At 42.8% G+C, this 27330-nt stretch overlaps 1 protein-coding gene across 1 annotated transcript in view; it reads right to left on the bottom strand.

Moving 5' to 3' along the window:
* The window catches only part of boc (BOC cell adhesion associated, oncogene regulated), a 33242-nt gene extending 6466 nt beyond the window's left edge, over positions 1–26776 (bottom strand). The window contains exons 1-6 of the mRNA XM_015027738.1: positions 26522–26776; positions 9255–9383; positions 7697–7969; positions 4000–4146; positions 1290–1433; positions 791–1084 (exon numbers count right to left, since the gene is read on the bottom strand). Coding sequence (XP_014883224.1) covers positions 791–1084; positions 1290–1433; positions 4000–4146; positions 7697–7969; positions 9255–9366 — 970 coding nt within the window. The 5' untranslated portion in view covers positions 9367–9383; positions 26522–26776. The remainder of the gene's footprint in view (positions 1–790; positions 1085–1289; positions 1434–3999; positions 4147–7696; positions 7970–9254; positions 9384–26521) is intronic.
* Between the last annotated feature and the right edge of the window lie 554 nt (positions 26777–27330).

The raw sequence follows: 27330 nt of genomic DNA, 5'->3' as shown, positions 1-27330 counted from the left end.
TTAGATCAAAGAGTATTCATGTGTTAGAATGGCCAAGTCAAAGCCCAGACCAAAAAATAATTAGGAGCCTGTGGCAAGAAGGAAAAAAGTGACGCTCTTCATCTCATCCAACTAGGCTTGAGCTATATTGCAAAAACCAAAGGGGCTTTTGCAATTGTTTCTGCAATTTTAGGTTTTGTGTAGTAAAAAAATTTAAAATAATCTTTCCATTCACTTCACGGTTAAGTTCCACCTTGCATTGGTCCAGAGCATAAAATTACGACGAAGCACTCCGAAGTTTGCATCCGTTATGCAACAAAACATGAAAAAGTTCAAGGGGTGCAAATAGTTTTGCAAGTCACTGTACATATTAAAAGGTTTGTGTGTGCAGAGTGAGCCTAGACCCACTAGTTGATGGTTGGCTGCTTGTGAATGGGGGGTAAAGACAGAACTCATTACAGCTACAGCAGCGCTCTTGACTTTAATTAGAGCCAGCTGCAGAGAGACAAGCTCACAACACATTAACACAAACATGCACGCACGCACACGCACACTAAATCACTGTAAAAACAGCCATCCATAACCTAGACACGTTCAATCAAGTGCAGCTACAGAATAAAGAGCCCTGTCTCCAGCCTGTCTTCTACGCCTCTGCACACGCACACACACACACACACACACACAGACACAACTCTGTCTTGCTGCTTCGCCAAGCAGGAGACAAAATAATAATTCCCAAACTCATGACCCAGACAAAAAAAATACAGCCAAATTAGCGAGAGACTCGGAATGCAATAAATCATCTGCTCACCAAACACTTGAACGTCGTAGAGCACGGTGGCGGAGCGGTCCGAGACCACGCCGTTGTCCGCTCTGCAGACGTACGTGCCCGAGTTGCCCTCGCTCACGGCGTCGATCAGCAGGTTGCTCAGCAGAAAGCGCGTGTTGTTGTGAGAGCGCAGGTCCAGCCCGTCCTTCGCCCACGTGACCTGCGGGGTGGGGATGCCGCTGGCCACGCACTCCAGCACCAGCCGCTGGCCTTTGGTCACCATGATGGATCGGGGCGCCGGCGGGTAGATGATGCGAGCCGCTTCGGACGTGGAGCCTGGAAGAGAGACGGAGAGAGTCGAGATACGGACGATGAAACTGGGAGTGAGATGAAACAGATGCTGAATTAAAACATCTACGCATTTTAATCTTTGACTATTGTAAAATAGGAACTCTACCACCGTGCTGTCGTTACTGTGTTCTTATGGTCATAAGTTTAGATTTTTTTTGCCTTGATGTCGACGTTCAGAACCGAGACTCACGGCGAATGCGCAGGCGATCGGTGGATCTGGACGTTTTGACCTCCTGAGTGACAGGATTGTAAGCGGCACACTTGTACGGCCCCTCGTCGTCCTGGGTGGCGTTGGCTATCTGCAGGTTCCCTGATGGCATGATGAGGTAGTTTCCTAAAATAAAATAAAAAGGAGAAAATACATGCTGGATGAGAGAAGCCCAACAGACAAAGAATGAGATCTACTTCAGTGGATCCAAAACCTAAAAAGGGCTCCTGATCTGGCTTTACTTCTGTTTTTAAACCATTGCATATGTCATCAAGTAGATATAAAATGCAAAAATCTCCAATTATTCAGTTTGATCATATGTCATTTGCTGAAAACTTTATATGATCCCCACCCATTTGCATTTATTGTGCTTTTGCTCCCCATTTTTGCAAAATGGACCTGATCATGATGTCCAAACCAAAACCTAATGATGGGAGTCCTGGAACCACACTTTATCGCAGTAAGCTATGAGAACTTAAGATCTTTTATGCAAGATTGGATGTCATACGGTTAACGGCTGCTTTTCGTTTCAGAATGTTGGTTATGAAACAATCTTAACCCAGAAGCAGAAACGTGTGATTCACATCCAGTGCTGGTTAAAGTGCAAAACAAAAAACAAAAAAACAATAAAAACTAAAGAGCATAGCAAGGTTGCCAACTCTCACTCTCCTGGAGTGATGAGAGTTCTTCCATTTCTCGCTCTGCCCAGATAAATCTCACTGCAAATGTGGAAAGCTGAGGACAGCTGTTTATGATTGAGTCAACACAGTTAGTCAGTCGGTTCTCTTTAGAGTCCTGACTACCCTCTGCGCATGTTTGCAGTCTTTGGTGTCGTTTCCTCAGGATGGCTAAGAGTTGATGCTTCCTCTCCGTCCCTGAAAACCTGCAAGTCCTCCCAACTATAGCCCTCCAATGTCATCCGCCACCAATCACCTCCTTAGTTTTTATGTGAAAGAGAGAGAAGTTTGTTTTTTTTTTTCCCACTTCATCACCAAACTTTAGTTGCACTGAAATATTTAACGGTGAAGTTGTCTATATGCATGGCAGCAGCACAGTCAGTTAAGAGTGCTTGGGGAAGAAAAAAAAAATCTGTTCCTGAAGGCATCCTGGGAGGATTACCAGAGTTAGAGAGAAAGAGAGCATATCAAAATATTCACCCAAACAATCGCATTACTTTGCCAAAATAAACCAAACCTTGTTAAGCTGTTTCCATAGCAACATAATACTGATGCAAGCTAATTTAATTGCATCAGTAGCATTGTAGATTTCACAATAACGACCTCACCTGCAGCCCCTGTTTCAGTCCAACAAAAAAGTAAAAAGGCACTGAGAAACAACATTTTTTCCAAAAACAGTGAATGTGTCACACTGAAACAATCCCAGGCTGCACTTACAACAACACATTTCAGTGTGGAAGTTGTTACTAAGGGAAGAAGAATATGTTCCCTGTTATCAACTCTTAGTTACCCAACTTATTGCAGTAAAGTTTCTCTGTTTAATCCCTTCGCCATGGAAATTTGGATTTTAGAAATGTTGGCAGTCTTTTGCAATTCCCACACGTCAACATTAATCATGTCATCTCTGTTTGAGCCGTGTAACAGACTGCTCTCTGTCGCAGCGCCTCATAAATAATGAAAAGTCGCAGGGAGCTTCTTAAAGCTTCTGAACAGTTGCGATGGTTGGGGGGGAAAAAAAGATTTAATAATCCAACGCAAAGAGAGGAAAATCTAAGCTTTTTCACCCAAAAGTTAAATTTGTTTATCTGAATATTGTGTGATGGCCTCAATTCTATTTTTTTTTACTTGAATGTATGGTCTGTTTTGTAAAGGAGACGTGCTGCATGTCTTTATTTCTACAGATACATTTGTCCCAAAATGTTAAGATTCCCAGAACGAGACAACCCTCTTGCTGAAAACGAACCGCTTTTGACAGATCTGGTCCTTCGGTGTATTGCGCTTTCAACTCAAATGTTGGCAACTCTGGGCACAGCAAAGTATTTTTATCCACTCACGACTACTGTATTCGATATCTCGCAACAGTTATGACAAAATGTGTGACTAGCAACCACCTTTAGCAACAGTTTGATTTATGGAGGTGTTTGGCAGAGTTAATTTACTCTGTGGTCAGGGTTTGTTTACTTGGCCTCTAGAGTCATTAAAGACACAAAGGCAGCTGAAAATACATTAGGGCACTTTGGAACAAGAGGATGACAAAGAAGAGAAGCTAAATGAAAATAAGAACAAAAAAAACAAAAAACAAAAAAAAAAGTCCACGTTGCAAAACTTTGGTTTGTAACATGAGCCCTCAGAGCCATTCCATTAAAAGGCTGCACTATCCCAACTGGCCACATAGTGGCGCCCTCGATTCTGAGTCAGAACAATCCGCCAGCTTTCGACAATGTGGAATTCATTTCCTCGCAGATAAGAGGCAGATATCAGTACCTACGGCTCCCAGGCATCATCAGCATACCAGTGACAAACCACTGGAGCTTTTTTCTTTTCTTCCAGGAGACTCAGAAGTAAAACCATTTGAAAAATAAACAACTACATTCTCACGTTGCGACATTCCCCAGATAACGGCCTTATCGCAGGCATTACGGAGCGGTCAGAGGGGAGGATTACAGCATTCCTGTAAATAATGGAGACAGTTTAGGAATTAAAATGGGACGCGGGACGAGAACGAGGAGCGTTACCTTTGGACGTCTCCAGCCACTCCTGTTTGACGCTGTAGCGGACCTGAGCTTTGGGCTGACTCTCCGGGAGGTGACACTCGATGACGGCCGTGTTGCCCTCGTCGACTTCTATCTCCTGCTGGATGTCGGGCTCGAAATCCCGTAGCTCTGCAACAAGCACACAGAATGATGGAAACGGTCAGAAAGCTGCGCGACTGCTTCGTTTCAGCAGCCAAGCGCACCGAATAAAACTCATCAAGCTGCACATGTACACAGTCAGTCCTTAGCTTTCGAAGCAGAGAAACCACAATATTTTGAGCAATAATAACTGCGCTGTCTCCGTGCTGAGTGTCTGTCACAGCAGCTTCACTCTGCTGTGTTGCAACCACATTGTTTCTCTTCTTCCCCACTGTGTGATCCAGTTAAACTTGCTGGAATTTCATAAAAAAATGCTTCTTTTTTTTTTTTTTAAATCACTCCAGTTTCTTGTTTTTTCTCATAATCAAAATAGTTTCATTCAAAAGCCAAAAAAAAAAGGGGGTCTCTGTACTACCCGAGGAGGTCTCATCAATCCTCCCCGACATCAGCTCGGGACTGGAACTGATTCGGAGCCTGTGGGAAACGTGGGAGCGGGATTACTGGAGCCATGTGCTGCGATGCGACCGTGTTCCTGCAGACACAGAGTCTGCGCGGCCTAGATGATCATCTGACCCCGTGACCCTCCTCCCCTCCTTTAAAAAACCCCAGCCTGAGCGGCCCAGAGGGCTGAGCAGGACGGGTCAAAGGTGAGAGAGTAGAGTTACAGGGGCAGATTTCCAGTTTGGGCTTCGAGAGGAAGCGGCGAAGCCCTGCTCTTAAGAGGCCGGAACCAAACAGAACCCCAGAAAGCAAAAGCCGAGGGAAGAAAAAGAGGGCAGGGAGAAGCTTTGGAGAGGGAGGGAGAGCAGGAGAAATTCGTCAAGGAGGAGTTCAAGAGTGAAATGAAAGATAAATAAAACTTCTTGTGGAGCGTAATTAAACGTCTACCAGTTTTTTGTTGATTTATTCTTAACAAACACAGGCTCTCCGTTCTTTCCAGAGGTGCTATAACTCCTGTGTTGTTCTTGGACCGGTCACACGCTTTAGCACAAAAGAAAAGGGGGGAACAGGGGGAGGAGGGAAGCTGCAAAAGAGAGAGAGAGAGAAAAAAAAGAGCAGCTGATCAGATTTATACACGGCTCTGACTCAATAAGCAAATCTCAATCAGGGCTTTGGTTTCCACCACGATGTAGTCAGATCACTGGCGCAAACACGTCCACGGCAGATTAATCTGCCATTCGTGCTGGATGTGAACCCCCTGCCAGCATCTGGAGGAGCTTTGATGGGAGAAATGAGGGAGGCAGATCAGGGTACACACACACACACACACACACACACACACATTCAACAGCTCCATCTCAAGACTCTGTCAGCGCCGATTCTGAAAGATGAAAATCCAAGCCAGGGCATGCAAAGCTTTAGAGGTGTGTGTGTGGCGCTCCATTTGCTAAATCAATCGGGTGCCGTTTTTACATCCCCAGCCTTCGCCATGCTTTCCCCCCCCCCCCCCCCAACCCCATTTACACCTCTGAACCCTCCGTTTAACTCCCCCCTCCCGCATTCTTCACCGAAACAACCTGTCCAGAATACCTTCCAGGTGCGCGCGCATGTGCGTGCGGGACCTATCATCCCTGCACGCACAGAGGATTGATTGTATGCATAAAGTGAAGCAGACCTCCCACACCAGGGCAGCTTGGCAGGGCCCACGAAAAATATTTCAAGAAGAGACAGTGTATTCATCATTTTTATGCGCAGCAGCAGGAGGCCTGTCTGTGTTTTTGCGTCTGAATCCGAACATGTTTGTGCAACGTGTTGTGCAGATATACGGCGGGGCTTGATTGTCAGCGCAGGAATTTGAGCGAGCAGCTTTTAAAGTACTGCCAAAGAGAGACGGAGAGAGAGAAAAAAAGAGGGTTGGGGTGGATTTGGATGGTGCAGAGGGTCTGGAATCAACCTAGACTGATGGTAAAAAACATGTGCGTACAGTTAAGAGGGCTCAGGAGGAGAGGAAAGCAAGAGACATTTTTTTTTTTGTTTGTTTTGTTTTTTTCAGAAGCCAGCTCCCCATCTGGATGTTCCAGCATGATTTATACACATTCAAATGTTAATGCCTGTGTACAACGCCTTGCAGGAGTATTTATGCACCTATGGCGCTTTTGGAGAGGTTTAAAGCACATCTCTCGGAGCACTTATCGCAACACTCATTATCTCAACATAGAAAGAGCACGCAATGCTCACTGAAAAAGAGGTGGCGGTGTCATGCTGTGGGGGGATGTTTTTTGCAAAAGACTCGGGAGAAGATTTGCTAAATAGCTCAAGTTCAGTCAGGTTAGACGGAGAAAATCAGCTAAACGAAATAGGCAACATTTTTAGACTCAAAAGAGGAAAAGCTGATGGAGACAGACCCTGAAAGATCTGCAGCTGAGCGGGCTGGAAACAATGCATACCACAAGTTTTACATTTCAATTTGAGAAGAGAATCAAAAGCCCAGGAGTCATTTTCCTTACGCTTCGTAATTATACCGTCGGTTCTGTTGGTCATAAACTCCCCATAAAATACATTAACGTTTGTGTTTGTTAGGAAATAAATGTGAAAACATTTTGCGAGGCGCCAGAGATGCTGTGCTGGAAAGAGGAAAGATGAAGAGATCAGTGCTGCAGATGATAAAAAAAACAGGGGAAGGTAAAGAGCAATGAAAACAAGGAGGAGGAGAGAAAGTGACAGGGAGTGAAAATGTGCAGAGAGACAGAGAGAGAGAGAGAGACGTGTGAGAGTGTGAGTGTGACGTCTCGTCTCATCTCCTGTCAGGGTCTTGTCTCAACTGGCCTAAAAACACCCAGAGCTTCCCAAGTTGAGGCAACTTCACACATCAATCACATCTGTGCATGTAAAACAATACTGTTAACAGCAGCCCTGCCTAAACCCATATCCTCCGCCAACCCCAGTCCCTACCCACACACACACACACACACCAGTCTTATCTCCCTCCAGCCCTCTTCTCGATAATGGGGCCGTAATTTCTGACCGGGTCTGCTGTCAGGCCCTGCGGAGTGGAATGTGGAGTTGAGAGGAGCAAAAAAAAAAAAAAAAAAAGGAGCCACTGAAGGTAGAGGGCCCCCACGGTGAGCGCTGGTCCCTTCTTCTCCCCCCTGCTCAGACCGGCCCCCGGCCCCAGGGTCCCCTCCATTCCTGAAGCTCATGTTTCACAGTTTAAGGCCTTCTCTCAGTCCCATGATGCATATCAAATATAAGAGTGCAGACTTGGTGCAGCCAAGCACTGAAAGCATGAGGAATCATTTATTTTAACTAATAGATCAATATGACTCACTATCAAAGCAGCTGCTTTTGTCCAACTGAACACACGAGCGTTGAAGTTCTCATCCGATTTTCAGCGCAAGAAGAAAAACTTCAGATAGTTTTAGCCCTCAGTAGAGCCCAGATTCAAACAGGCTATAACCGCTGGAAAAGTACAGAGTTTACAATGTATTGATAAAGCTTTTAAGCAAACAAATACCACCTCCTCACTGTTTTTGTTCTACTCGAGGAAAATCAACTTGAGGGAGCTTTTTGGATACTCTGACTAAACCATAAAGAGGCCTGCGTGTTTATTTGTTACGGTTTTGTGTGGGCGACTACTCACTGGCAGCGGTGACGTTAGCAGGCACGCTCGCCAGAGAACCAGCGCCGGTGCTGGCCACACACTGGTATCTGCCCAGCGTCCGGTTGGTCAGAGCAGGGATGAGGAGGCTGCCCGGGCCCAGCACCACGCCCAGATCGCCGCTCGACAGCTGCTCGCCGTTCAGACACCAGCCGAGCTTGGCCGAGGCGGGTCGGGCGCTGCAGCGCAACACGACGCTGCCTCCCAGCTTCTGCACCACAGACACGGGCTCCTCGGTGAACACCGGCACCTCATCTGAAGAGACGAATATACAAAAGCGCCGAGATCAGGGTTAGGAGCAGAACAGCGTGTGAAACCTACACAGCAAAAACACAAGATCTTACTAAGTATTCTAGTCTAGTTTCTCTTGCAAATATGCTAGCACACTTGAAAATGAGACTATGCTAACTTACAGGAAACTGTTCAGCGAAAATAGTTAAATAATCTGCCAGTGCAACTAGTACCTTCCTTATCAATATTGAAGAAGTTTTGACTCTTACATTGTTGAACAGTTACTTCTAAGTTAGTTTCATCTTATTTTAAGCATAATAACATATTACACTTTACATCTACATCAAATTTGGTGTAGATGTCGGTGTACTACCAACTAATCAAACTAAATCGACTAATAAATAATTCAATCAACTACCTTCACTGATTAATTTGATTAATGAGGAACCGACTCCAGCCTTCTATACAAAGCTTCTTTTCATTTTCAGTTTCGCTCATGGTGGCGATCCAAGCCCGTCCAAATTACCTCCTTATTCAAATCTATTTCAAATAAACTGCTGCTGCCAGACATATAAAACAGTTCACTCCCTGTGTTGAAGCCAGAAAACGTCCTGGCACGACTTATCATGCACCAGGTGTTTAGAAAAACTAAATGTACTGGGCACTTGGAACGGGAGGCTACACGGAGTACCGTCCAATGAGGGGAGGTCGGAAATGGCACGGAGCGGTGTTATTATGATTAATAAAACTACAGAATAGTGGAAGAAATCTAAAATCTAACAAGCATATTCAATGGATATTGGTGAAAAAATGGATATTGGTGAAAAAAGTCTATTATTTCAGTAAATATATTTAAATGCGTTTATTCCTATCCATTTTGATGATTACAATTTACAGGGAATGTAAAATAATCTGTTTCTTATGAAACTTTACTTTTACATAAGATCAATAAAAAAAAAAAATATTATACACAATAACTATGTCACGGTCATTTTGCAGCCTACAATGACAACAGTGTTGTATCCAAACATATTAATAGATAGTTGAGTGTAAAGAGAAAGTGTGGCAGACATAAACTAAAAGTAGTGGACAGCTCTGATTGTAATTTACTGAGAAAGAATTGAATTAACTATAAATCATAAGGACAGAAATTGAAAAAAATAAGTGGTTCAAGTTATGACCCTGCATGCAGTAATTAAGTACATCAAGTGAGTTTTAGTTTAATTAAATTACAGTTCACTCCCTGTGTTGAAGCCGTCAGGCCCTGTGGAGTGGAAACAGATGAACTTTCAGTCGTTTTTAAACTCACAAGTGGTTGAAGCGCCGCTCTGCAGGCAGCACAGCAGAACTGCACCCAGAGCACAAAACACTGGAGCTTTTCTCTTTTTCATCCAAGGAGTCCAGTCTTGCTTTCCAGACATTTTCCATGCACTGTGCCCTGAAAAACACAACAGATAATGATTAGAGGGTCATTTACATACTTAGCGCAGTGAAAACAAACAGCCTAAGCACAGTTAATCTGACTGGCTCACACAAAAACACCAACACCTGCGCCCAAAAAACACACGATTCGACTGGGAGACAAACAACGCTCACCAAAAAAGGCAGCCCCTGAACTCATACATGCACTCCTCTGTCAGCTCGGATCTAGCTTGTGTACGCGCGAACAAAAACAGGCAGCCATTAACACAACCCAGGTGAGGTGGCTGCACTCTGCAGCACCCTCAGCAGCCAAAACTCCAGACACAAATAAAGCCTTTCTTTTCTCTCAGCCCCCATTTCTCCGCCTGCACCCGCACTCCAGCCTGCACTCATCAAAGGGGCGCCCTCATTCAGCGGGCCGTAACCTGAGCCCGCCGCCTTCCCGCTCAGGTGTAACCGATACAGGTAGAGGGGCTTAGACGGAGGAAGGAGGGAGGGAAGAGGAGAAGGGGAAAACACATAGGCAGCATTCAGGAGCTGGGACAAAGAGCAACTAATGAGAGGCAGGACAGAAGAAGGGGATGTGGGAGGGGGGAATGTATATCCCAGCAGTGATGAGTGTGTTGAAGGTAGAGGAGTGCTATTTTATCCCCCAGAACAGACTATATTGAAAGTAATAGCCGGTATACGAACAGCTAACACACAGAGAAGAGCTTTTCTCTCCACTGTCGTCTTAGCCAAGTTTCCTGAATTCTTTCCTGTCAGGTTAAACTAACAACTTCCCGTCAGGATGAGGAGGGTGGTCCTGCAAAAGTGAACTTCTCTTTCTCCCCCTTTTACTCTTACAAACATACGATTGCATGCCTCTGAACACACTCAGCTGTCCTGCAGTAGTGGAAGCAGAACACAACTTTCACATTTATCCTATTAGAGCAGGAGGAACGATTAATGGCGCTCTCTCGCACACAAATACAGACTTGTGTTACGGGCTTAGGATGGGTTGGGGATTGGGGGGGCGGGGGGGGCAAAAAAGGAGAAACAGTTAGTGGAAACTCTTACAGCGCACCTCCATCATCTAATGGGAGCCGTAAAAAACGTTTTGCTGCCAGGCACATTTATTGAAAATGAGCAGAGGAGGCTAATGGAAAAACAGCTCCCAATGTCTGCAACTGCTAAACCAGACCACACATTGCTCTGCAGAAACCTGAATGTGTAAACAACTCCAAATGATGAATTCAGATGAAAACAGCAGCAGCAAGCCATTCGCATGAAAACACAATGTGCGGTGCTGCAAGTTACTGTAACTTTCAACAGCCGTTTTTTTTTTTTTTTTTTTTTTCTCTCTCTCAATACACATTGAAATAAATTTGGGGTTTTTTCCCGTGTCAGTTTGGATGCAGCATCACAAGTACCTAGCCAGTAGAAACAGGCCCCTTGTCCTAACTGTAATACTCTGGTGTAAAAGGCAGAAAACATGTGATCTTCTGTTTATTTCTTGAAATCAATCATGGTGGACTCGCATGCTGCTGAGAGAAGAGTGCTGAAATAGAAGGCGAGGACTCCTGAAATGAGCAATTATTAGGCAGGCTTTTACACGAAGCAGATTCTGCGAGTCAGACTTCATGAGTGGCCCACATGCTTTCAGTCCGAGTTGATTTTAGTACCGCTTTCCTTCCCCATCCGATGTAATTTATAGTGTGTTGATATGGATTGTAATTTTTTTTTTTTTTTACTTCTTACAAGTCTGACAGTCCCAAGAGTTTTTTTTTCTTCCAACTTTCAATGACAAGGGGACCACACCAAAGCCAAAATCTGGCATGACCACCGGGTGGGTAAAAACTGCATCAAGTTAAATGCAGGGTGTGCAATTAATTGCAATTGATCACATTTTAATTAAAAACTATAAATCAACAAAATAAACTACATTCTCAATTCAAAAACCCTATTTGCTGCCAAACTACTGAATAAATAGACAAGTGAGCACAAAAACAAAGATATTTATTGTTTATTCTCTTAAATAGGTTATTCATCCATCAGGCAAAGTCTTATTCTACCCATTCAGATTTCAAATGTCTCAGGAACCCCTAATCATTCGTGCAACTTCTTTGAAAAAACACTTTAAAATTTTTAACTGTGGACCCAACAATGGCGTTGGGAACATCTTTGCTTGCTGCTGTTTGTTTGTTGCAGATGTTTTGCATTAAGATGGTATTTTAGGCTTGAATAAACCAGTGATAGGCCAACTTCTTTTTGTCCAACATCCTAACAGATCGTTTTGAGGCAGGAATTGGAATAGAAACAGAAACACTGATCCGTAGCGAGCCAAGAGTAGCAGCTTTGTCATACGTTGCTGCTATTCACAGATGTTGCTTGTGTGTCAGCTTTAAGGGCGTACCAGAAACAACACGCAAGTACAAAGGTTCCACGCAGAACTTTTGTAAGCTAATAAATAAATAAATAAATAAATAAATAGTCCTGATCTAACAATAAATCATTGAAATGCAACATACATTCAGTTACGTCAGTGAAGAGCTAGTTGCTAAAGTCATCTCTGGACAAAACACAGCATTAGCATTATTAGCTTGTTCTGCTAATAGCAATTAACTTGGAAGAATTGACTTTTATAGACAACATAACTATATTCTGTTGGTTTTTATTTTATTTAAGATGACAATTAGCTCTGCATTTAAAAAAAAATCCATTCAGACACTGAAGTCTTTATCAATCTTCTCAAAACCTGGTGGTTATCTCGAGGAGTTTTTGTTTTATCATCATCATCATTTCACAGACCAACAGACTAATAGTATCAAAATGACCAGAGACAAAATAACTATGGTGCCTTCTGTAACCTCTGGAGGAAGCCTCGCAGATTTGTTCCTTCTCATTCACTCTCTTGTCCACAGAGAGGCCCATCGGTAGCGGGTTTACTCTGTAAACAAACAGCAAGCTGCTTGGATCCAGGAGGCAGCAGAGCTGAAGGCCTGTGGCTTCTGTGGCTGTTTGCATTATGGACACAACTCAGGACAGCTGGCTGTACATGTGTATCGAGCACCTGTCACAGCTGCGAGAGTCAATACCTGTAAACCACACTGAGCGACCAGCCAAGCGGACACACAACGGGTTACGCTGCCCCGCTTTGAAACCGCTTACCTGTTCGGTTTGTTGCAAAATCGGCAGACGGACGACATGACATGAGCAGAGACAGAGATAATGCTTTGTTGTGTCAGCGGTTTTGAGTAGGCCCCTCGTCGTATATCATCGGTCCCTAAAAGGCAGCCCTGTTCCTCTGAGCCTGTCTGTCTGATTCATTAGTCAGCTGGGTCCTCTGTTTGCTTTTCCTCAAGATGAAAAGTTGGCCTGACATCTATGTCCAAGTTTTTCCATCCATCGCTCCCAGAGAGGTCACAGACATAGAGGCAGATGGAGCCTCCTACGCATCAGGGTGACTGATAAAACACAGAGCATCCACCCGGACAGCTCCACTAAATTAGCAGCTCGGCTTGTGTTGGTATACCGAGATCGTTTTGTTTTAGCCTCAACACAAGGAACACCGCAGCATGGGGAACTTCTAAAATACAGTCTTGCATTGCAGGTATAAAACAGCTTGAGCTTTCCAAATTAGGCAGTTCAAGGAGAAAATGGCATTTCTGTAACCACATTAAAAGATAGAGTAAAAAATTTCTTAGAATCAAGCAACTAAAACAGACCGCTTCCGCTTGATTTATGGGTATTTTTTCTGTCTGGAGAACAGAGAACAGTTAGGGCAGACATCAGGCCTAAAGACGTTCATGAAAGGCGACAAAGAACAAAAAAACAAAAGTTATATAACTTCAACTTCTCATAGAGCTGCTTTGATGGCTGTAGAGTAGCTCGATGGAAAGAAAACACATTCCTAACATTGCAAGTCGTGGATCTTCATTAAGAGCAGTTAGTTTATTGTGGTGGCAGCTTGTTTCATGTTAAATAAACACCTTTAATTACAAAAGTATCCATTCAGCCAGAATAATTGTGCAGACTCCAATTTTTGCCAATAAAATGCTTTTATTTGAGAAGCCAGCTCTGGTACAGTTATTAATGCATGCTAAATGTGGTTGGGTTTTTAGGTGAAACAGCGTTTCATAACCATCATATAAGGCTTACACCAACACCATTTAATCAACTCTCAAACCATTGGAACCATTTTTATTGGTGGTTATTTATGAAACAGCAGATGATTGTGGAGGTAGGAGGCAGTGAGTCACCAGTGATCTTTCCTGTCAAGCATGTACTGAGACCAGAACGTGTTAAATGTTTCTGGCCAGAATGACTTTTATAAAAGTGAAGAGGTTTAAAAAGCAAAATCTCCCACTTTGTGTTTTACACAGGGAGGCTATGGGTGGCGTACTGTACTCTTAAATGATCCAGCTGTTTCCAGCCAACCAAGACATGGATTACTTTGGTTTATTGGTACTGAGGACTATCAAGATTATTAGAAGCTTTAGTTTCAGAACCTCTACAACATTTTCTGTTTTTTTAGACCTCTCCTAAGATTTAAATTTATTCATGTACAGTAAGATGTTAGGGAAAGAACCAGTGTGAAACAGCATCCCTACTTACCCTACTGGCCATTCAGCAGGATGAAAGCAAACTACAACACAACACTCTCTCCTTCCATTAAAGAAAATCAAGTTCAGTTGTTTGGAAATGTTTCTGCTCTTGAAAAACATGAAGTGAAAATGTTGAGAGAGAGAGAGTGAGAGAGAGAGAGAGAGAGAGAGAGAGAGAGATAATATTTGCCAATATAAGCTTATTAAACTTCAGTTAGGACAAGGATAATATTCTGTGCAATAAGCTCTTGATAACTAATACAAAATGTAAATATTTTAGCTATGCGAGTTAATACCTGGAGAAGCGGGGCTTTCATTGAAGGTAGTCATACCTTGAGAATCTCATTCTGATACAAGCCTGGTCATAAAATAGCATTTGCATAGAAAATTATCTCATCATTGGAGTTAAAATATTTGCTTTGCTCTTGGAAAAGCTGTTGGCCACATCTCCAAGACCCAACCGATCTACATCTAGACTAAATAACGGGTACTACGAGAGTTATCTAATCAAGGCAGAAAACTTATAAACTTGCTTCATAAATTCTGGTCTTTTCTTAAGGCTTAATTTTTCTTGTGAAGGCTGTTGCCTCATGCTTCAAGAGCTAAAACATAGTCACATACAGGGCAAGGCATAAATATTTTACAAGATAAAAAAAAAAAAAAACCCTCAGAACAGCAACGTTTCAACATATGGTGTAACTTAATGAGATATAAATACTTGTCCCAACAGACATACCCCAAAACAGGAACAACTAAGAGACAATGCAACACAGTATCTGTGGTGCACAGGCATGTATCATGACCATAGCTATGCAAGTGCCTTATAAGATGATGAGCAGGAGAGTCACTTGACAGAAGTTCATTGTGAGCGTGCTAAGTAAAGACAGCGAGGGACCCTGTCCTCTAAGGCCACTGCCAGTCCCATTGTCCCCCTGCCTCCGTGGATAAATTCATTTTGACAACCCTGCTAATTGGATAAAACCAGACTGGAGCCTCCTCCCCGAGCTCTCACATTCCATCTGCTTTCGGGCATGGAGAAGGCACGCAGGAGGGAGGGAGGAGGTGAAGTGCTCGCAGGGTAGTAACTCCAGAGGAGTTGAGCTGTTGAATATTTATCACCTCCCCAAATTTGCCCCCCCTTCCTGCAGTTCTACGTCTTTTTACCCTCCATGCCCCCTCCCAACATTTCACTCTGGAGGTTCTCCAAACACCACAAAGCTCCCCCCCCTCTAGATAAACACATGCGGTGTCAAGTGTGAGGAGTGCCGGGGGTTCAACTGCCCCCGCTCGAGCCCTAGGCCCACAATGCCGAGCCGCATAGCTGCCATGCGGGAGGCCGGTTGCCCCTGGCGACGCTAACAGGCAGAACGCACCTTAATAGAGTGGAGAGTCATTGTAAAGCAGTGAGCCGGTGCATGGACAAAGACCCCGCAGACCCCTGGAGAAAAGGGAGACGCTGCTCTGAAGGGCCCGGGGAAGAGCTGATGGGCCCTGCTCAATGACCAAAGAGAGAGGACGGGGGGAGGATACATGGCAGAGAGGTTAGAGAGTGGAGAGTCTGTGGAGGCAGGAGGGAAGAACAGGGGGGTGGTCAATGCCTTTATCGATTGATGTGAAATGGTAAAAAAGGAGTTCATGAAAGCAGCGGCAGTGGGGGCGGTGACTGGGAAAGCCGAACAGCAACTTAAATTAATATAGAGGACGTCGACTGGCAGGCGAGCGGGAGGAGAGAGCAGAGCCTCGTCAATGAGAGGGAGTGTTTGTGAGAGTGTCCCAACATATTTTCCCCTTACTCCGTCAATCTGGTCGCTGGCCTCTCGGTCGCCGCCTGGGATTTGTGCCGAGCGGCGCGCGATGAGACGAGTGGTGAGGTAGCTTAACAAACCAGCACTCTGCCCGATTTACCATCGACCTCATTAACGGGAGATGGACATGCAACACAAACAACAAGAAGCCCTTCTCTGAATTTAACCACCCATGAGTTCTCCATCAATCAGCACATTCTCAACAAATCTGTGGCGCAAACATTTCATTTTGCAATTCTGTCACAGCAAACATCTAATTATATTACAATAAATATTGCTGCTGTGAGCAAACTTCACTGTGGGCTGATCTTGGCGTGTTCTTTCGTCCAATCAAAAGTTTCATAGATCATCTGTCAAAGCTGGTATTATGAACAACTGTGCTACTAGCCACAAACTCGGCCTTTAGTAATGCACTAGTTCTGGTGCTAGAACAATCCTGGGGTAAAAGTACTACGCTCCAAGATAATCCCTTCAAATTACCTTTTTAACTCCTTAACCCTCTTTATAAATTTAGACAAGGATTTTTGGTGAGGCTCTGAGCTTTCTTTTTTTTTTTTTTTACCTACATACCATCTACTCACTATGTGTGGTGGTGAGACACACACAGTAAGCCAGCATTAATTCTTAAACCTGTTCTGAACATTGCTCTTTTTGTAGAAATGGGAAAATATGATGCGAGTAACTTTTCCTTTTTCCAAAATCAAGATGGGCAATTAACGTTAACATTTTTCTGAATTTTTTGTTATTTTCAAAGTTATGATACTGCAATAACAGACAAAATCATTTTGGGGCTTTGCTATGGGTGCCAGTAATAGTTGGGGGCACTTTAAGTGACGTATAGTGATGGCATGAAAAAGTCAAACATGATTCCTGTTTAGTTGGTCAGCGGCACACTGTGGTGAACATTGCCAAAGCTTCTAACTTGTATCTTTGTGGGTATGAATGTTTCAGCTACTTAAACATTACAAAAACTAAACAGATGTTGGTCAGAGCCTTAAAGAAATGAGCCACATAATTTATTTTTCTAAGATTGTCATTTTAAAAATTGGTAGGATGATAAAATGAAGCTGTATAATGATAGAAATGTCAGTGGGTCGTATAGATAACTTCTGTTGGCACTGGAGGACAGACTGATCATTTCTGTAGAGTGTGTATCCAGAAGGGATTTTGTGATCTTTTTGTGTTACTTTTTCATACTTTTAGGCAGAAATTTAAAACAATAAAATAAAATAAAATAAACACTTTAATCCACATACTTGTTCTTTTCAACCCACTGTTTGGTAGCCTTATCATTAGATAGTAATGCTAGAACCCGTTTAGCATTAATTTCGCCCCTTTGTAGCCTAACCCAGTATGCAGTTGGGTGGATTTTGCCTCTGAAGGTAATGAAAAAGTTACAAAGACATATGCAAGCCATGCATGTATGGGTTGCATATGTCAGCAGGACGAGCCATCCCTAACTATTCCTGGAAAATGTGTTGGTTAGCACAGAGTATCATTCAAATTATTTGATTGTTTCATTAATTTGTTAGTCATAACCCATGTAGACAAACTTCAGTTTTTGTTTTTTTTTTGTTGTTTTTTTGTTGAGTTTCCTCTGTTACCTCTGGAGACACACTGCTCAAAAAGAAAGTGGTCATAATCTTCCAATTTTCCTTTAATCAGCTCAGATTAGTAAGTCACTCTTAATAAAAATCAAATGTTGTTTTAAAGGATAACCTTATAATTCCTTCAATTTATGCTGCATTCATAACTTCCACCTCTGTCAAAGTACCTGGCTGATAATAAATTACAAATCTGTATGAATGAGAATAATCCTAATGAGTGCTTCGCTGCTGACCCAAAATGTAGCCATTGATAAGCTGGTTGTTATCTTGCCAAAAGTTGGTATACATTTACTACTTGCACTAGTATAATATACCATCAGCATACATGCATTATAGATCTACAAACCTACTAAAAAGATGCCTTAACTGGGAAAAAGCAAAAAGTAATTTCACATAATTTTTTCCACAAATCAGCCATTTTGCTTCAGAGTGAAAATACTATTGCCTCTCCCTGCTCTTGTTTTATATTCCACACAAGAAAAGACTTTGTCAGGGAACAAACAGATCCTATGTCGATTCCCAGTTATCGTCCCATTCCCCCCGGAGCGCTCCACAGGCAGAAGGGAACCTTATGGAGTCTAATTTGGCAAGAAAATACTGCTCAACAGGTGGAGAGGGGATCAGTCCAAATCCAACCCCGCACCCACTTGAAACACCCCCGTTCTCATGCCATAAAATTACACATCAAAAGCATCGCTAATGAGGCTGAGAATGCATCCCTTCCCCCTCCAAAATGCGCTCTCTTAAAGACCCACACACATATTTATCCGTATGCTTTACAAAGTATTAACAAGCTGTTTGCCCGTCCAAGCGCTCCTTTACACCCACCCCTGCATCCAATCCGGCACTAACGAGCTACAGAGCGTCTGGAGGATTAAGGGATGGGATCTGGACATTACTGCGTTGTGGAGGAAGGCGGCGTTCTAATCAATTAGGCACAGTGCCATTTGCATAATTTAGATAACGAGGCCGAATTAGCCGCGCAGAGCTAATTATGATGCCATGGTGAGCACATCCACCCACATTCCTAGGCTTGGGATAGTGATGCCAATATGCCCAGTGGGGCCATGGGAACAGGACGGGATCATCATGGCCACCCAGACCTGATGGGAGGTGAGGAAGAAGAGAAGGAGGAAGGATTGTTTGAAAGAGAGAAAGACAACAAAGAAGAAAGTGATGGCCAGGGTGACAGTTTTTCACCATCTGGGAGCAAAATATGAAGGATTTTTTGTAACTTTTGACAAAAAATTGAGTCATGTCTGCCACCATGTGACTTTTCTAGTAAAGTTTAGGCTTTGCTTGTAGGTTCTGGATATGAAGTTGTTTGCTCGAGGGTTGACATCCTGTTGTATATCATATGTTTGAAACTCTTTAAATTTATTTTTCAAAAGCAATTCAACAGGTACATGGTCTAGAATATTTGACTGATACGCCAAGCCCACTTTCTGCCTGAACCTGGATTTTTAGTTTTCTGGATTCTCCCAATCTTGATGGAAATACCCGATACAAGAAAGCAGCCATTGGGACTAATCCTTTTCATTTGTGGATAGCAGACATTATGTCCACAATACAAATGCAAAGACTCCACAAAGGCTCTACAGACACTTTTTATTAGTATCTAGAATCTTTTTCTATAGCACTTTTCCAAGCCCAGATAAAGCCAACTGGACTCCAATCTTAAAGACTCTTCCTTCAGCTAACACTTTATTAGATGTGTTTATTGATAATAATTGATGCGTCTGGTTTTCTGTTGCTTTTTTGCATGTGTGGATAACTGTGCATGTGTGTGACTGAAATGCTTTGACCCCAGGCCCAGATGATTTTCTGTGTGTCAAATGTGTTTCAGGAGCCATGAATAAAAACTGAAGGAGCAACATGTAGCTACTGGTGTGATGTGAGGTGACTGGCCTGCTTTGGACTGAATAATTTCACAATTTTAAAATTGTTACCAAACCTTTCTGTAGAGACACAGAACATTTTTAGTGCACATTTAAGACAACAAACCTGGACCAAACCCTTCTTAAAGATACACTTATTGAAATATTTTATTCGTAAAGCTAAAAGACTAGTGCCGTCAGGCTCCCGTGAACCCAAAAGTTGAGCATCTCCCTCAACTCATGAGCTGGATGTGTCACTACACCCCTAACGCTCACATATTTCATTTAACCACCACCATTCTGTGACACACGAACAAGCGATCACACCATTACATGGTAAAAGTATATTCACAGAGGCGCAAAAACATGCAGACCTGAGGAAGTTTTTCCAACACCAAATGTCAACAGGCAAAAACACAGGCTACCACTTATCCTCAAGCCAGAGAGATAAAATACTGCAGGCCAATGTGGGCTTTTATAGCTGCCTATACTGTACACGCAGTCTGCTCCCTGTGTGTTCCTGCAACATCGAGAGGGAGGGAGAGTGGGTATTGGATGGGTTAAAGGGGCCCCCAAACTCTTTTGGCAGCTCATGCATCAGAGTGAATGGAACCAATTATAAATCAAGAGCAATTTCTCCCCATTATTCAGCAGGAACCCAGAGAAGATGGGGGTGGGGGGAGGAAAGGGGAGAGCGAGAGTTTGCCTGGCCCTAAAACTCTCAGTGGGAGACGAAGGAAAGAAGAGAAAAGCAGAGCGGATGAAAAATTATATGAAAAACAGATATGGGGAGACATCAGGAGGGAGAGATAAGGCAAAGACAGGCTGTGCAGCTGTATGGAACAGCCAAAGGAGAAAGTTATAGCAACAACAGATACAGGGTTAGGGAGAAGAAGCAGGAAATTGAAGAAAAGGCCATGGGGCGTCAGCAGTGTCTGACATGGCGCAGCTGAGTTTGGCTGTAGGTTTTGAAGTGAGAGCTGGTGGATCTGAAACGGTTTAGTGGAGAGGACAAACAGCTGGAAGAAGAAGAAGAAGAAAAAAAAACAGCTTTAGGTTTCAGGAGCTGGGTTTGCGACGCGCTGGAGAGCTACCACTTGTCCCATCACTCAGAGCCGCCCGCAGATGTCCACAATCCCTCCTCTAGAAATATCAGAAACTAAAACGTTAACCGACACACACACAACTTTTTTACAAGCAGACGGAGCCATTCTGTCGATGGAAAATTCCAGCTCTGATAACCTCAGGGGCCCAATAAGTAAGTGATCTGGTGCCCAGTGATTTATTCTGTTGAATCATGTCTTCTCCTGCCAGTCTGACATTCTTCAATGATGACTTTTCTTGCAACACAATAAATCTGATTACTGGTTAAAGACCTGGAACACGAACAAAATTCCCTTTAGATGTCTTTTTGATGCTTTTTATTGTTGCTGGAGAAAGGAAAACAATGTGCAGTTAATATTCCTGGAGGACAGCTTGCTGTCAGACAGGCAAGCCTCCTAAAAAATGACTGAAAATTTCCCAAATACACGCAACTGCGAGGCTTGAAGTGTGAGCGCAGACCTCAAGTCTGTGTGCAAATGATCTATTAGAGCGTCTGGGTTGCTTTTGGCTCGTAATAACGCCCCCCTAATCTTTGTCCAAATATCTGCTTTGCACACACTGAATTATTTGTCTACACACACAGAGAGCTTTCTTAGTGGAGTCTGGAGTTGATCAATGATCTAACGATGCAAACACAGCACTCGAAAACTGCGTGTTTGCCTGTTTGTCTGTAGAAGGGAACCCGGAGGAAGGCTAGAATAACTTCATTATCCAATCAAGAGCGCCTTAAGTTTTGCTTGAAGCAGTGAAACTAATGAAGTTAACTCCAAAGGTTCAGAATAATCACCATTAAGATGTTAATTCAAGTGTGATTTAGAGATGCACCAATCAGAGATTTTGCAGCCAGTTTTGAAGCATGATTTCGTAAAGATCTGAGTTGTCACGCAAGTTGAGTCTGATTCTGTTTTCTGTCGACATGCTAAGAATACCTGTAAACATCTTTTTTCATATTTTATTCACAAACTGAAAACTACCCAAACAATAGCGCGAAAGAAAATAAAACACTAATTTGCCTAAAAGCCAGCCCAAGGCAGCAGAGCTGTCCGTCTCTCTGCTTCACTGGAAATCTACAAATAAAGTAAGACCTTGCAGGTTAGAAGACAGAGGTGTTTATAAATTAAACCCCAATAAAAGGAACTGGAGCATATCTCATTTGCCTCTTTTCAAAACAGATAATTGCTTCCCAACTCTTCTTTTTCTTTTGGTACATATCACAAGATACAAAACGTACACTAGTAAATGAAATGAAAACACTGACCAATCAAATGTATCATAAGTCTGATTGTTGTACCATTCATTTTATTTATTTATTTATTTATTTTGCAAATATACAAAATTATTAATCAGGTCATTGTGTTCAAACAAAAAGCATTTATATTCAGAAAAGAGCTGACGTCGCACCGCGTTTCTGAGGGACAGCATTCAATGTTACACAGCCCTGCTGTTAAACAGGAGTTCTCAGTAATTTTAGTAACAAAGGCAACATTGTTAATGCTCCCTTTTTAAACAGCTTTAAGCGTCTCATATTGGCAAGATCTGCATGGTTGGCATTACTAACCATAGACATAAATTTCCCTGTGTATTCCCTGCAAAGTTGGGGGATTTTTACCCCTACCTACCCATCAGATACAGTTAACAGGTCCAATACAACATTGTTAGAAAACGTTCCTATTCCTGTATGAGGTTGTCATAAACCATGACTTGGCTTTTATCGTCTTATATTATCAATTTGTATAATTTGTGTGCTTTTCCCGTTACAGATTGTGCTTTAACTATAGAGTTAGTAGTTCCCTTCCTTTAAGGATAGACTTGTGAACAGTTATGAAAGAGTTACGTAAAAGTTATATAGCATATATAAAAAAAATAGGATTCTTCTGAGCAGAATAATCACATGGGGACCAGAATATGACAATTTTACTTGTAACTGGCCAGTCCAGTTTGACGAACACCATTCATTACACACTACGCATAACGTGCCTTATTAAACTTCTTGAGTGTGGAAGATTTTACTGAAGAGAGAAATCTCAACTAGCCATTTTCAGAATCAGTGTGATGTTTAGAAAAAGGAGCCAGAAAATGCACAGACAGCTCAATGAGGCTTTCGAAAGGAAGATAACTGTCAACTGTTCATTAATGCAGCTACTTTTTAGCAGAGGTGAGATTTAATCAGGAAGCAGAAAGTTGAATATTTCATAGCGAGGTTGTTCAGAAGAATAATTTTCCATCTGTGCTACAATATGTTAGAAAATGCTGGAAGCCTTTTAGACATCTCACGGTTAAACAATCTGCAAATAAATGATTCTTCGGCTCCTTTCCCGACATACCTTTCATTCTCCCACTATCTTAATCGTTTCAACTACAGTCCTCTCAAACTCTGTTCAAACTTTCTCCTTCACTATCCCCTCCATTTTCACATCGCATTCCTCCATGCCCCCCTCTGTGGGCCTGGCTGGCAGTAAGGATCAAGAGAAGAGAGGTATGCAGCCCCAGGGGGAGGGGGCCGCGGACCCCTGGCCACCTGCCAGCCCAGGTGTCCCTCTTAGGTTATCCAATGTCCGACTGGACACAGGAACTCCCTCTTGGGGGCCCAAACCTTCAATCTGTCAGCGCCACAGGGACTAATGCACTGTATGTCAACAAGCCGACATTATGATCAGCAGAGGATGAAGCAGCCATATTTGGCAACGGCTGCCTTCGTAAAAGCTGCATCAACTCAGAATGAAGGAACAAACTGCTGCCAAATCATTTTCTCTTCTCCCTCAAAAAGAAAAGTCTTCCTTTAACGCTTTAATCTCAAAACAACCGCAAAGGTGAGAGCGGCTGTGGATCAAAACAACAAGTGAGGCATTCCATTGCAGAGAAATGGTTCTGATTGGACGACTAACACGTGCGCACATGTGCGGCTAAAAGGCCCACAGATTCGGCCTGCAGGCTGCTATGACAACATAAGCATACTTGCTGTCAGAAAGATGAAAGTACGCCCTCAGGAAGGATTTTTTTTTTCCCTTCCTCTTTTGTCAATTTATGCCAATGTCACACCCACTAGTAATAACAATGCCGCTTTCCAGCGCCAGAGTCCAAACTGCTGCGTGCCAAACGTGAGATGCAGGCGCCAACAGAAAACCTTCTGGTCCCGCCGGCTGTTTCTTATCTGAAAAATAATCTTAAAACACAGACTTTATAGACTTTGATTTACATCCAGATGTGGAAGCACACCAGACAAACTAAATCCACTTGTTTCTTTAGTGACTCAAAGATTTGTGATATGTGTGAAAGCGCTGCTCGAGTTACAGTCACTGGCATCAAAATAAACCAATATTTCAGGCAGCTGCAGTATCAAAAATGCTCAGGTTTTTGCATTCGGAGCAGAATGACATCACACTTGTCGTACCCCAGTCTATGGCTGAACACTGCCAGTCAGCTGACTGAAAGAAGACTTCCTATTCTTCTCTGCCAATTGAAGGAAAGATATTTAACTAAAGATTGGATGGAGTGAAACCACTTTAAGCCACTTGTATTGTATGGCTATGCAACTTGCCACCAAAAGCACCAGCGTTCTGTGGTGGTTGTCAGCAGTTCAGCTAAAAAGAAGTTATAGCTGTTATGTGAAAAAAAATAGCTTCAAGTTAGTCATTTTTACAAGAAAATTTAATTTTACGTAATATATTTTTAGAAACTTTACAAGATGTCTCCTTTTCTAAGGGTCAAATAGATTTTGTGGCTCTGTTTTAATTGTATTTCTTTGTAGAAATTCCTTAAAAGGCTCTCAAGGTTAAAAAAAAAAGTTGCTGACATCTAAAGTAGTCTTAACTATTTGCCCTAGGTAGATCATTTTATAAATGTTACTTTGAATCAAAGTAAAATCTGAGATGCCGTAATATTGTTACATCAGGTCAACACACCCATGAGAATCTCCTGCAAGTTAATTTTCAGAACTACATTCAAAGAGTTAGATTCCTATTGTTCAGTCTAGTCTGGATGATGGGAATTTCTGGTATAAAACCTCACCACAATGCCAAACTACAACTTTCTTTTTCCTGATTGCCATCAGCCATTGATATCATGATTACAGGTCAGAAAAGGTTGAGCAAAAGCAAGTAATCCTAGGACTGGGGATATATTTACTAAAATATTTGTCAGCATTGCTTGAAATGGTTGGAACCACTAGGGGAAAAAAAGACCTACTTTTGCTGATTAGGTTAACATGAGTCAAAAGTTGCCTTAGTAGCCAAGGAAAACTCTTTAAGTCATCCTAATAAATCTACTTTCACAGTGGCTTGGGAAGTGTAATGGCACTGGAGTTGATTAGGAGCTTATGGCACTCCTACTTAATCAAAAAGGCCAAAGTAGTGTGAGAAAACAGGCAGATAATCAGACTGGAATCATTTAGTTCCAACTTTGATCCGCCCGCCTGTCAGAGATGATCAGCAAAAACAACAAGAGCCCAACGAGCGAACAACAAGGCCCCCTTCTTTTTACTGAGACCAATTAATTCGCTTATAGGCTCGGCGCCTAATTGGGGGAGGCCAGGCCATTCGTTTCGACTTTTAATCCAAGTGACACTGATTCAGCGGGAACAATCGGGCCCTCTTGTCCGATGCCATGTCCGTCACTGAATTACAGAGGTCCCCCTCCATGTAAAGAGGCGGCGGAGGCTAAATGTAATCCAAATCACAAAACGACACCTGGGGTTGGAAACTTGAGCCCCCACGGCTGTTCCAGCAGGCCTTCTCCACCTCCTGCTCTTCCTGGCCAACACTCATTAGCAGCCTGGAGGACTGACAAGCTTTTTTCTCATTAAATCAGACCTGAATGAGAGGATGATATCAGGACAGACTCTCCTGACAGCACCTACATTCCCGTAAGGCAGCTCCAGCGGCTGCCTCTTTACTAGAAGCTTTTAATAGGGTCATTCTGACAGCAGGACTTTAGGGTGAGGAGAATATACTCAGGTGGGCTTGTTTTGTTGTATAGGCAGCTGCACTGACAAGAGACCAAACTGATGAGAATAAACCTAATTTTAGGCATGCAATATCACCAAAATGAACCGTATAGAAACTGCTTTTAAAAGATATGCAAAATTTCAAGGTAAATTAATATGGGTGCTTCACCTTTCTTATGTCAAAACGCCACTCTTTTCCAAACTCAAATGTGTCACTGTACTCATTTTTAAGTATAAAAATAATAGTTCACTTTGGAATTACAGGAAAACTTTTATGATGGTTAAGATTGGTTAAGTATGGAACCTGGAAAAACTAGTCGAAAAGATAACTATAAGGATGAAAAGATGTATAGACGGGTGACTAACAGGCAAATAAATGGACAAATAAATAGTCAGGCTCATTTATATAGAGGGAAAAGTATGGAAATACAAATGGTTTTCCCTTTCTATGCTTATCCAGACATTGAAAACAGCTACCGTCTATAAAAATGTTATCTTTTTTCTGACTTCTTGCAACCCCGTCATTCATTTTCTGTTTTCTACGACAGAAAGACGAAACAAACGAGCTCCTTCACACTCGGCACCCCTTCAGTCTGCTCCCTTTGGATATCATGGGGATAAGTGCGGCTCTGCTCCCCAGGTTTTGTTTTGCCCTTACCCTATGGAAACGACTATAGGCTGCGGCCTGCAAACCCTGCACACATTTCCCAACCAAAAAGACACAAATGCGCGTTAAAAACACAACTCCAGGAGTCTGCAACGTGTCACTCTGCAATCATAGCTCTGCTTTAACATATATTGTGTTGTAATACATCGCAGGAGTTTAGAGGAAAAAGTTTGGATAACACAAGCGCAGGCTTATCGTCCAATCAACAACAAGCTAAGCCCGACAACAAAGTTAATTCCACTTATAATAAGCAAATCTGACGCCGACGAACACGTCGTACACGAAGATCCAAACACCAACGGCGTCAATGAAGACAGTTTGGGAGAGGTTTACGTGATTTTCTAAAAGAGCAAAACAAAACAAATGCGGCTATCAAAAGCACACACTTTATGATCTAGAAAGTTGGAAGAGTTTCTCGGTGGATAAAGAAGCAGATAGTTCCTTAAGTCACGATAACAACTGGAAACACGCACCGAGGTAGATGAATTTATTGATAGATTAGTAGTAGATGTTCCCAGGCAGCGTAGCGCCACAACAGCACGGACCGCATGAAGCCATAAACTCACCAAATCTGGCTGTAGCTTTGCGGTTCTCACGATCCTTCTCCTGGCTTCTCCTCTGAGTTGTAGTTCTCCCTCAAAAATAAAAAAATAAAATAAAAAAATAGACACTTTTCTTCTTCTTCTTCCCTTTCTAAAGCTTCGCTGCTTTAGTAATTTACTGCGATGCCACCGACATTTTCTTCCTTCGGCTCCCCAAGTTCTCACATTGAAAGGCCGTTTTTGGATGACTGAGCTCTCAAACAATTCCTCCCTTTTGGAACGCCTTTTCGGGTCCTCCCACTTCCCAAGCAAGGAGGAGGGATCTGAACAATGGGGACTGGCTCCCAAAAAAAGGAAAAAAAAAAAAAAATCCCTGAGCTGGGTACTGCACTGTCGATTTTCCACCAATTTCACTATACGTTAGGGCTTTCAAGAGACAGTCTGCCTGGAACTGGAACATAGAGAGTCTTGTGTGTAATTAAAGAAATATAAAACTAAAAGAAAAAAACGTATTTGAGTTTAAGTGAGTTTGGGTGGAAAAAGAGCGCCCCCCCATCCCCCTTCCCTCCTTCTATTCCCCCACCTGATTTGGTATTCCATGATCCCCTCCGAAGTTGTATTGACCCCCTTCCATTGAGGCCTGCAGGCCCTCAGGCGCAGCTGTGTACTGTGCTGTCCTGGTGTTGTGTTGTTGTGGTGCGGACCACTCACAGCACAGTGATCACAGCCTAAACTCACCCCCTCCCTCTGTGCTCTCACTGGAGATGTCTTCCACACTTCAGTCAGCACACTTTAAATGAGGGGTCCAGTTCATTAATAACTGGGTATTCCTG

This window comes from Poecilia latipinna, unplaced genomic scaffold (genome assembly GCF_001443285.1).
Source record: "Poecilia latipinna isolate Pla-1442-1.1 unplaced genomic scaffold, P_latipinna-1.0 Scaffold106, whole genome shotgun sequence".
In the NCBI taxonomy this organism is placed as follows: domain Eukaryota; kingdom Metazoa; phylum Chordata; class Actinopteri; order Cyprinodontiformes; family Poeciliidae; genus Poecilia; species Poecilia latipinna.
The sequence above is the reverse complement of the archived record's forward strand: the minus strand, read 5'-3'. Positions and strand labels throughout refer to the sequence as shown.